Source organism: Daphnia carinata, chromosome 10 (assembly GCF_022539665.2).
Source record: "Daphnia carinata strain CSIRO-1 chromosome 10, CSIRO_AGI_Dcar_HiC_V3, whole genome shotgun sequence".
NCBI classification, from domain to species: domain Eukaryota; kingdom Metazoa; phylum Arthropoda; class Branchiopoda; order Diplostraca; family Daphniidae; genus Daphnia; species Daphnia carinata.
In genome coordinates, this window is record NC_081340.1 from 2,022,848 (window position 1) to 2,033,924 (window position 11,077).

At 39.9% G+C, this 11,077-nt stretch overlaps 2 protein-coding genes across 2 annotated transcripts; one reads left to right on the top strand and one right to left on the bottom strand.

Annotated features, from left to right (window-relative positions):
- Positions 1–136: 136 nt before the first annotated feature.
- On the bottom strand, positions 137–3,715 carry LOC130698028 (integrator complex subunit 7-like). The gene is made up of 9 exons (XM_057520809.2): positions 3,526–3,715; positions 3,310–3,439; positions 3,131–3,254; positions 2,416–3,058; positions 1,754–2,348; positions 962–1,697; positions 792–890; positions 524–715; positions 137–460 (listed from the first exon to the last, which is right to left on the bottom strand). The coding sequence occupies exons 1-9, from the start codon at positions 3,617–3,619 to the stop codon at positions 188–190; spliced, it is 2,886 nt and encodes a 961-aa protein (XP_057376792.1). The 5' UTR covers positions 3,620–3,715; the 3' UTR covers positions 137–187.
- A 234-nt stretch (positions 3,716–3,949) lies between these two features.
- Positions 3,950–4,904, top strand: LOC130698232 (small ribosomal subunit protein eS19-like). The gene is made up of 4 exons (XM_057520983.2): positions 3,950–4,030; positions 4,271–4,341; positions 4,403–4,572; positions 4,638–4,904. The coding sequence occupies exons 2-4, from the start codon at positions 4,271–4,273 to the stop codon at positions 4,826–4,828; spliced, it is 432 nt and encodes a 143-aa protein (XP_057376966.1). The 5' UTR covers positions 3,950–4,030; the 3' UTR covers positions 4,829–4,904.
- Positions 4,905–11,077: the final 6,173 nt, after the last annotated feature.

Sequence of the window (11,077 nt, forward strand, 5' to 3'; positions counted from 1 at the left end):
TATCTTTCGCCCAATGGGTTTCCCCAAACCTCAGCTTTCACACCAATATGTCCTATTGTGATTATTCAAGGAAACCAGCAACCGCCAAATTATACATGTGCCAAAAAATTCGCTAATATGGCAAAAAAGCTTTTTTGTTGGGTAAGAAACAATTTATTCAGATAAAACGGCATGAACTAAGGATAAATTAGCTCCTTGAAGAGGTCGCAGCGACAGAGACTCTCGCAGCAGCAGATGAACTACTTGACGTCGTTCTCGATGAACCTGATTCTTCAAAGATCTTAACGGACAACTGTGCTTTAGGTCCAGCATTCCATAACGCATCGAAGGTGTCCAGCAAGGCCGTTTCAACAAAAACTTGGTGTAGGCCGGCAGCAGCGAACGTCAGTAAAAATTGAGCCGAGAAATAGTCATTGTGCGGTTCAACGGTTTTGTTCATACTGACATTGGACTCGACCGGCTAAAAAGCAACTCAAATTATAATAGATAATTTTGAAAAATGGAGTAAATCACAAGACTTTACCTTGCCATCCGGTCCAACAGTAGGATTGGTTGGATTGGACTGGATAGTCACTTGAACGGCCCGTACTCTTCGTCCTGATGATCGCTGACTTGACGTCACCTGAACGATTCCTTCCACCTTAACAGCAAGTTGAGAGCCCATGGTAGTAGTAATAGCTTCACCTGCTACTCTCGGCTGTGGGCTCACTGCCAACTACAGATATTATTTGTAGAACATTTATAGAATTATGGTTGCTACTGTAACTACACAAGTAAAAATAAATGCTAACCTTGATTGAGGTGGTCTGAAGTGTTTGAAACATGAACCGTGGGAAACACAGAGGCGTTTCAACCAAAAGCTTCAAGCAATCCATAATGCATCCGACGTTCTAAAGGATTCCGAATCAACAAGTAAATTTGAATGAGTTCTTTGATGCATAAAAGACTATAAATGACGCACCAAATGATTAATGAGTTTCAAATCCGGATTCCTATCACGGAAACATCGTACAAGATCCACCGATTCGGCGCATCTGAGAGCCATGCTACGAACAGCAACGTGTTCAGTTTGCACAGTTTTGTTGATCACAGGTAAATCGTCTTCGGCGGTCATGACGCCCTGCTGCGAGGCTCTGAGACAGGTAGACTCGACCGTCTGCGCCAAAATCAGTGCCATTTGTTTCTGTAATTGCAAGTTGGTGAGGCTCTCCGGATCAGCGTCGAAGGCGCTCTGTCCAAGTTTGGATAACGCTTCAGCCACCTGGCGGAGTGCTACAACTGACTTTCTCAACTGATGAGTAATTCGTCCGCATCGTTGTAATTCATCGCGAGTGGCAGCCGCTACTGCATGGGCGATAGCAGGTGGCGGAGCCGTCTGCAGCGTTCGACAAGCCTGAACAAGTTGAGAGCACGCCGAAAGAAATTCAACACGTAGTCGTCCGAATTCCGCTTGGAACTGAAGGACGCGTGTTGGGCTAGTAGCCGCCTTCAAAGAGGATAAACCCTGCAAGTAAAGTTTGGCTGCCAGCACTAATCGTTCCATAAGAGAAACGGTTGACCTAGCATCGGGTCCGGATAGGTGAGATTCAGCTAAGGTGAAATCACGCAGCCCCTGGATCCAAAAATAAAGATGTTCCGTCGATAAATGGCCCAGCAGGCGGTCAAATATTTTGTATGCAATCGCATGATGCCCGTACCTAATCCAAACGGTTTTGAAACATGTTCTATGTCGTAATTAGAAGTTATGTCTTACCTTGTGGCGGAGCGGGCGATACGAAAAGCCACCCACAAATCCACCCTGAAAATGGCGTCATTAACTACTTCATTGGCCTGCTGAGACCAACAATGCGCGGCGTGCGTTTGAAACATCAGGACGCATAGTAGAGGGATAGCCAATACTTCTTGATTGCTCTGAACGGTTAGTTTTTTTAGCATGGACATGATATCAACTAAAGCTGGAATGATAGCGGAGGGTTGGGTATCTCCTATGGCAGCCAAAGCTTGGCAGAGCAAGACCAGTGTGGGACCAGATGATAGAAGCAAAAGACGAGTCAAGCAATCCACCATGGCCGCGCTGACTTCTGCTCCGGCCACGCGGCTCAGTTGGACGGCCGATGCCAAGACAATTTTAAGTTCCCTTTCTTCGGTATTTTCGGCTAAGCAAAGACCCAACATGAGCGACTCTACAGCTAAAGCCGCGTCTTGACTGAGATCTGGAATTGAAGAGGTGGACCCGCCTTGCTTGCTTGAAATGATTACTAGTTGCACAAGGAGCTGAACTGCTTTGGCTGCAACAGAGCGATCGCAACTGTAGCAACACTGGTTCCAAATCAAGTGTAGCTTTGTATCTAAATAGAGTAGGATAAAATACTTCATAAAGAGCTATAACGCGAGTTATGGGTGATACCAAATTACCAGCTTTAAGAGTAAAACAATTGGCAGCCTCAGCCATAGCCAGCGTGACAAGAACATCTAGCGCTCGTCTCTGCAATTCCAACTGAGGCTGATCAAGCAATAAATCTATGAGGCCATCCACGTTCGAAGTAGTCCACAAATGAGCGCCTTTAACAGCCAGGATTTTCAAATCAGATAACACTTGGGCCTGAACGCCCCTCCTCGAATCGCAAAGGTATTCGAGGAGTAATAGTAATTGTTGAGGTATCTCAACTAGAGTTTCGCTAGCCAGCAGTGTCAATGTGTGCAGTGTAACGCACACAAAATTTTGGGCAGGATAGCTGGGCAAAAGCTGCGCGCATAAACGACGTACCATGGCAGCTGTATGGGCATCGTGATGCATATACTGTAGTATGGGGATTAGTTTTAGCTTGATATTTACAGGTGTGGCCAAGCCCTGAATCATTTCGGCGATTTTGCTGCACATGTTGACGGAGAATGTTCGAGACTGGGCGGCAAACTTGGAGGCGGCGTAGATAGCTGCCTCTAGTTCAACGGCATCGTGAGAGTCTAAACTGTCGCGAATACTGTGGTGGACAGACTTCCGGTCAGAGATGATGATGGCCATGCTGCCCAGAGTCCTTAATGCCAGTGATCTGGCAATCTGTCAGAACGAAAACAAGAAAAAAATGATAGCGCAGGATCTGGAAAAGAAAACTAGAAAGTTGATAATTACTGGATCATTGGAATGAATAACTGTGAAAATCCGTTTTACAAACTCATCTACATTAAGGATCTTGTCTAGGTGTTTTTCGCTTTGCTGACAGACTCTGAGGACACATAGTCTTGGGAAGTTGGTTCTAAAATACAATAGTGGTTATAAATGGGTTTTGTTTTATGCTTAAGATGGAATACCCTGTCCTGAAGACTTCCGCTAGCTTGAGCAGAGCTGAATTTATGAGGATAGGAAATGGATACTTTTCAAAGAGCCTAGGGAAACGAACAATTGCCTCACATTGTTCACCGATTTTCACAGAACGCAGTCCTTTACAAAAATGGTAGATGAATAGTTTTTAAGTGTACACAGTGAAATTTGAAGAAGCTGGTGGTTTCGGGAAATATAATTATTACCCTTGTCTAATTCTGTTAGAGCTGTATTGGCATCCTGTTCGGGTTCTCCGAATAAATGCTCGTTAAACGCAGTTCGCAGGCCGACCGAAGCCATTATTTCTAATCAAATAAATTTTGGGAAAATTGATGCAAATATATTTTTAAAGTTCAGTTTGTTGTCATTCCTTGATTGTCTTCCACTTCAAACGCGGTGAAGTCCTAAACAAGAACTCGGCCATCTATGTTTAGGTATAAGTCTATTAGACAAGTTTTGAACTTTAATTAATTTACTTATTCTAAAATATGAAAAGCCATTTGCTTGAAGTTTTATTCTTTAATATATTTTTCCCGTCTGCTTCCTTATACTTTATTTTCGCTTTTCAACAACCTTGTAAATTGAAAAAAAATTGCGGGATTCGCAACGGATTATTTTGTGTTTAGGGATCGATACAACTGAAATTTCTTCGCTAGTTGGCAGTTCGACGAGTACTCGAGGTCCTCCATTTTTATTCAGCCATCATCGAAGGTGAAGTTTCCGTAGTTTTTTCAGGAATATTTATGTAAAGTACGACTAGCTAATTGTATTTAATAGGCCACTGATCTTTTTAATATTATAAAGCATTAAAGTTGAACAGTATTTGGCATTTTTTGTTTTTGATTTCTGTCATTTATTAGCAACATCACCCTACCATGTGATTGTCCATGTGAGATTCTACATGCTGTCGGTCGAAGTATTAACGGATATTTCTTTATATGTATATTGCAGATGAAGTCCGTCTCCGTTAAAGACGTCGATCAACACAAGTTTGTCAGGGCTTTGGCTGCCTTCTTCAAAAAGTAAGAAAAAGTTGATAAAGGCATTGGTTGCATTGTAATAATTGTTGACATTTCACGTCAGGTCTGGCAAAGTAAAAGTCCCAGAATGGGCTGATCTTGTCAAGACAGCCGTATACAAGGAGTTGGCTCCATTTGACGAAGATTGGTTCCTCATTCGCATGGCATCTTTGGCCAGGCACATCTACATCAGATCCCCCATTGGAGTCAAGACCGTCAAAAGGATCTACGGAGGTATAGAATCAACGGTGGTAGTCCCTTATTGCTTCAGGATCATTAATATCTTTGTGCTATTGTAGGACACAAGAACAACGGTGTGAGGCCATCCCATTTCTGCGGCAGCTCCGGCTCGGTCGCCCGTAAAGTGTTGCAGGCCCTCGAAGCTGTCAAGTTGGTGGAGAAAGACGCCAACGGTGGTCGCCGCCTCACCTCTCAAGGATTCCGCGACTTGGATCGGATCGCTTCCCAAATCAAGTCGGCTAAGGCGTGAAAAGTGAAATAAGATCCAACCGTGTCCTACCATCTACGCTGTATCCCTTGAAATAAAATCGGGTGATGCACTGAAACCGGCATTCTAAATATTTATTCTGCGGATAGATGGCGCGAGTGTTATGAGAACGAACGCTTCCACATTTCATCGCCAGATGTGGTCTGAAAGGCGATAGACGAAAGAAATCGGCGAATGTGATTCCTTAATGAATGGAAATAGATGGAGAACCGGTCACCAGTCTTGTCCTGATAACAATCTTAGCCTTTTTTTTTTTTTCTTAAGTGCACACAGGTCGGGTTTAGGGAACTGGATGGTGTTTGTGGCAGAAAAGAAACATGGTTTCAAGTCGCCTCGGTTTTCTCGCTGGCTCGCGTGTGAGCTCGATATTAATGAGTTGCCGCCCGATCCTAAATTGGTCGTCCGTCGGTTGGAAAAAGGGAAGAAGGGTCTCTGAAAGCTCTGGCGACTTGAAAGAAACAAAATACCAAAAAGAACCTAACCTGCGAATGAGACAAGACGATTTGTCTCATCCAAATTCTCTTTTTTTTTTTTTTCTCGCACTCGTCCTTTTTTATTTTTTTAAAGAAAAGTTTAAAAAAAAAAATCAAATGAGACACTGCATTTGTTTTTTTGTTTTTTTCGGTGGTAAGTCTGCGTTCCGAAGACACGCGCTATAAAGCCCATAGGAAACCTAAGAAGAGTGTCGAGATTGTCATCGGGCCCTTTTTTTTTTTCTGTTTCTGTCTTTGCTCTTTCTCTCTCGCCAGCAGCGATAAAGAAGACGACTAAAGAAAACAAAAGATAATGGACGAAAAAGGTAAGAAACAAGACGGACATCAGCAGAGAAGTTCTTCTCTCATTCCAGACACGACGTCTGCGGTGTGCAAAACTTGACGCCACACGAACAAAATTCGTTTTTGATTTCCATTCGAGAATCGCTTCTCGCTTTTAAACATTTTCGAAAATGTAATCGCGTTGATTTTTTTTTTTCAACACTTTTTGTTTAACTCTTAACTCAAAAGATCATTGAAAGGCGGAAAAGCGCCTAACAAAAGGAGGAATAATAAATGGATTTGAAGGGCGACAGGACGGAAGTTTGCGGAACACATTTTTTTTTTTTCTTTTTCTGAAAATGTTTTATTTGTTAGTCTCCCTCCAGTTCTTGTAAGTTGCGTCACGCCTCGTTAACGAGCTCTCGCCAAAGGTCTGCCCCCCCCCTCCCCCTCTTCTCCTTCAAAAAAAGGAAGAGGAGACCCCCTCGATGGATTGATGATGTCGAGTTGAAGGGGGCGGTTGCCAGTGAGATATTGTTATGTGGCCGGCAAACTGCCAGGTCATACACCAATGGCTTTTCTTTTTCTTCTTCTTTTTTATGTATCTATATAGTACCGTGGCTGCTGTCTATGCGATTTGCTTATTCTTTGACTTGTTTCCGTTCCGGAACTTGGAACCGAGTAAAAAAAAAAACTACCGGAACCGGTACAGACACCGCCTACACCACAAAACGTCTTGTTTTTCCAGCCTAGAATTTTTTTTTATTATTGATTTTTGATTTTTATTTAATGTTTATTTATCATTGAGTTGATGCATTTCTTTTTTTTTTTTTTTTTTTATCAGAATGAATTATGGTGTTTGATTATTCATTTTGCCGATGCGCGATAGAGCATCGATTAACCATAAAAGAAAATCTGTCGATGATAACAGGGCGCTTTTCTTTTCTTTCAAATATTTTTGTTTTGTTTTTATTGGGGACGGAGTTGTTTGGTTTTTTGACGTGTTTCAAGTTCTCGGGTGTTATTTCTTGATTTGCTTATAAGCTCTTCCTAGGAAAAAAAAAAACGAAACAAAAAGGAGCTTATTTTTTTTTGTACACGAAATGAGCTTGAAAAAAAGAGGGGACAACAACAACAAAAAATGGCGAAAAAAAAAAAAAAATACACACGAAATCAAAAGCTTTTTAGTGATTCGTCGAAGCGTCCAATTGAACCGCCGTGTGAAGCTCTAGCACAAAATTAGAAACATTTTCGGGGCATTTTTTTTTTGTATTTTTGAAATGCTTACCAGTGAATTTTGTTTGGCCAAAAAGGTGACTAATGAGACCTGTTTCCCTCCCCCCCCCCCCCTCACACCACGTCTTAGCGTACGCTCGAAAAGCCCGTTCAGGTGTAAAAAGCTTTTTCGTGTCTTCCTTTTCTTTTTCTTGCTCTTTATTTTATTATTTTTTTTTTTCGATTTTCCTTTTCTTTTAAAGTGAGTTCTTGTTTCTTTGCCTTCTTTTGTTTCTCCTTACTCATCGACGTGTCTGATGCGTAGCGTGACCGTGTTGCTTTTGCTTTCCGATTAGTTGACTCTTTTTTACATTCGAACGACGCCACAAAGCGCGCGCAATTCAAATTTGTTTTCAATCGAATCGAAATCTTTTCACGTTCTTATTGAAAACAATTGAATAATAGCCAGAATGGATTTAACTGGCCGCGATGAGGCGTTCCGAGAAAGAAAGAAAGAAAACAAAAATGATGGATTCCTTTTATCGATCAAATGATTTAGAGCTGAAAATTCACGCGGCGGCGGGCCGCAGACATCGTTCATCAGAAAAAAAAAATGATAACTCACTTATCTCTTCCCCCTCCCCATATGTTTACGCTGTCTATATGGATAAACATATATATTTGTTCTCTTAAAAAAAAAAAAAAGTCCTAGATGGATTTTTTTATTTTCAAGTTTCCATCCATTTTTTTTTTTTTCTCGACCGGTTATGTTCTTAATGTTTAAAATGCGTGCCACGATTTCGTCCCTTTTACCAATCCTCACCCCCCCCCCCCCTTTTTTTCCAAAAAGAAAAGGAGACACGCGCTAAGCTACAAAAAAAAAAAAAAAAAAAAAAAAAAATATCGAAGGGTATTTATGTTCAAAAAAAAAAAAAAAAAAGATGGCCATCAACGAGTAAATCTTTTCCATATATTTCTGTGTTGTGTGTGTGTGACGAACCCGAAATGCCGTGTTGATGCTCTATCGCACCGCCAGCCTTTTATATATATATATATATTTTTTTTTTTTGATTCATCATCTTTTTGTTCATTGGCGCCACAGATGGACATCTCTTCTCTCAAAATTCGATAGAGAGAGAGAGAGAGAGAGTCCACGAAGAGATGAGGATCGTATATGTAGGTGGGAGGGTAATCAGGGCGCGACATCTATATTGAGAAACAATCTATAAGCCATATGTTATACTGCTTTTGCTCTCTGTCTGTCGATATGTCGCATTGCTATATAGAAAGAAAGGGCATGCCATGTTATTTTATTTTATTTTTTTTTTTATTTTTTCGAAAAATATTAAGAGATAACCGCGTTGAAAGGTGATTTGTCCCGCGATGAAATGCGTGTCTCCCATCAACTGGAAAAAAAAAAAACCAAAACACACACACACAAATCGTAGAGACACGCAGTGGAATATGGCGGCGCCTGTTTTTCCCTTTTTAAGTTTTTGTTTTGTTTTGTTTTGTTGTTGTTGTGTGTTGATGATGATAAAAGGTAAATAATGTCCTTTATGCGTTATGTCTCGTGGACACAATAGGAACATATCTCGACATTTTTTTCAAGCGGTACAGGCGGGAGGGGGGAGGAAAAATATAAGATGGAAAGGTTTAAAAGTCGTCGTCACTTTGTTGTTGTCCGGTTTCGATGGGAGGCGCGTGTTTTGAAACGCGCACGCCTTTAGAAAAAAAAAAAAAAAAATTGAGGCGATTGTCATCGCCGTCGTTCAATAACAACCAAAGGAAAAATGCCTTCGAAAAGCCATCATCTATTATAGACGCATATAACATCGGAACGCGCTTTTATGTGACCATCGATCAGCCCCGAGGAAAAAAAAATTCCCAAATTTCGTTCTAATACGTTTTTACGATGAGCTATTGTCTTCTCTTTTGTTTCCCCCATTATTTATTCACATCCCATTTTGAATTGTTTCGTTTATTCGTGTAAGAAAAGACTTTGGCCTATTCAATTAGGATATGGTCGATATCGAAGTGCCTTTGTCTTTTGGTTTATTTATTTTTTTTTTTTTATATTCGTGTATTTAATTTGTGAAAAAAGAAAAACAGAAAATCTATTGTTTCAACATTAGGTGGGAAATTTGAAACTGGTCGATGAGAGACGCCCAAAGTGTACGGGTCACCTACATGTGTGAGAAACATCAAACGCGAGGCAGAGAGAGAGAGTAAAGAGAGAGAGAGGGGGACCCGATATACTTGGACTATTTTATTGCTAGGAAGAAGCTTCTGTTTTTTTTGTTTTTTTTTGAATTCCATTTATTGCTTCGCTTTTGTGTTTTGTGCGTGTAATGGCCTTTTTTTTTTTTTTTTGCGCCATTGTTGTGCTTCTCTCTATAGCCAATAGAAGTAAAAAAAAAAAACAAAGCCAACGACAAAAAACAAAAGAACAGATTTTCAATTCATTAACCTCAATTTCGGGTTGACTTTGTTATTGGGTAAAAAGCGTCTGGCGTTTGTTGTTTCAAAAACGAGCCCACTTTTCTCTTTCAAAAAATAAAGCGAGTCATCGATATAAGAAACCATGAAAAGAACTCGATGTATTTTAAAATCGTCACCTGTCTTTCTTATTAGGCTTCGCCTCTGTTCTGTTTGTTGTTTGGTTCCAACATCAAATACAAGAAACGAAAACGCCATTCGTTTTCGCTTTCATCTTTCTTATTTCATGCACTTGAATAGACACGAAAAGGACCGTTTCTTTTTTCTAATCTAATATTGTCCTAAGTAATTCCAAACAAACAAAAGAACTTCAACAGTCCAGTCAATTAGGGTATATTTAGCAAAGGGTCCTATATACCTGTTATATACAACAGACACGTCAAAACAAACGTCAGCCAACCTTTGCACACACACACACATCTATACGACTGTGAGGCTTGTCACCAACGATATATAAAAAAAGAACATTTCAAAAACCGAAAGCCGGGAGCGTTAAAGAAAATCCTTTAATGCTACTAATACGTTTCTTCTTTATGATGGTTAGAAAGAAAAACAGACGGCCACTGTGTATGTAGAGGCGCTAATATAATAGGCCATACATATAATATAAAGAGACTCTGTTTTTCTTGTATCTATACTTTGAAAAGAGATGAGTGGCATTTCTTTTTTTTTTTTTTTTTTTTTTGAATGGGCAAGAGCGCTGGATAATCTCTTGTTTACCTTTCCTTTTCTTTTCTTTATATTCTTTTGTGTGTTGCAGACTAATGGAAGTGGATATATACGAGGGGGGTCGAGCTTGAATGCGCAGCTGATGCCGACGTCCATCATCTTAGATATATATTCTTCTTTTTTTTTTATATATATATACAGTATGTATATATCTAATAATATCTAGAAGCTTTGTTGTGTGTGTGTACAGTAGCTCCTGGCACATACAAAGCCAATCTTCAACGCGAGAAAATGAAAGAATTAAACTTAAAAAGAAAAAAAAATTTCCTTTTGATTGAGAATTGCATGAATGACGTTGTTGAATAACACGCGTGCCAGTTCCCTTTTTTTTTTATACTTATAGAGTGGCGGTTGGTGATGTTTGTATTTTTAACAAAATGTCTTGTTCATCACCACACACGAAAGAAAAATTTTTTTTTTTTTTTTTTTTTCATTGTTCATTTTGAGGGATCCCCTTTTACAGAGATGCCCCGATGTAAAATCTGATTTCCACTTGAACGCATTCGGAACAAGTTTTTGCTCATTTTGGGTTGCTATGTACATTATATAGTGTTTAACTTGGTGTACATTTATTAGAAGAACTCAACGCATTTCGTTCAGAATGATAATGGCGTTTTTTTTCTTTCTTTCTTTTTCGGAACGATGTTTAACAAGTCAACGAGCACGGTCTCTCGAAGTAAATTGGATTTTTATAAATGTTAAATACAGCGCGGGAGCAACAACAACAACAACAACACAAAACCTAATATCTGTGTGTGCCATTATTCTTGTGCACCAGTCTATATACTACGTGTGTTTTATATATATTACATATATACCGGCAATTATGTGTTGCTTCTCGAGCCAGAACGACGAACGAGGCGACCGTTATGTTTATTAAATATTTCATTTTATATACACACACAGAGAGAGAGAGAGAGGAGGCAGATAAATAGTTGGTATCGTAACAATAATAACAGACGGAGGAGCCATAAAAAAAAAAAAAAAATACAACAGGGCGATTTGTTTCCTGTTTTGATGCATAGATCTTTTC

What these genes read in the sequence shown, in the direction of transcription:
- LOC130698028 (XM_057520809.2), bottom strand. Translation starts at nt 3,619, where the DNA reads ATGGCTTCGGTCGGCCTGCGAACTGCGTTTAACGAGCATTTATTCGGA. An exon ending in TTATTCATTCCAATGATCCA is followed by an intron (nt 3,059 to 3,130) that starts GTAATTATCAAC and finishes TCGTTCTGACAG; the next exon opens with ATTGCCAGATCACTGGCATT. An exon ending in TTCAGACCACCTCAATCAAG is followed by an intron (nt 716 to 791) that starts GTTAGCATTTAT and finishes TAATATCTGTAG; the next exon opens with TTGGCAGTGAGCCCACAGCC.
- LOC130698232 (XM_057520983.2), top strand. Translation starts at nt 4,271, where the DNA reads ATGAAGTCCGTCTCCGTTAAAGACGTCGATCAACACAAGTTTGTCAGG. An exon ending in TTGGCTGCCTTCTTCAAAAA is followed by an intron (nt 4,342 to 4,402) that starts GTAAGAAAAAGT and finishes ATTTCACGTCAG; the next exon opens with GTCTGGCAAAGTAAAAGTCC. An exon ending in CGTCAAAAGGATCTACGGAG is followed by an intron (nt 4,573 to 4,637) that starts GTATAGAATCAA and finishes GTGCTATTGTAG; the next exon opens with GACACAAGAACAACGGTGTG.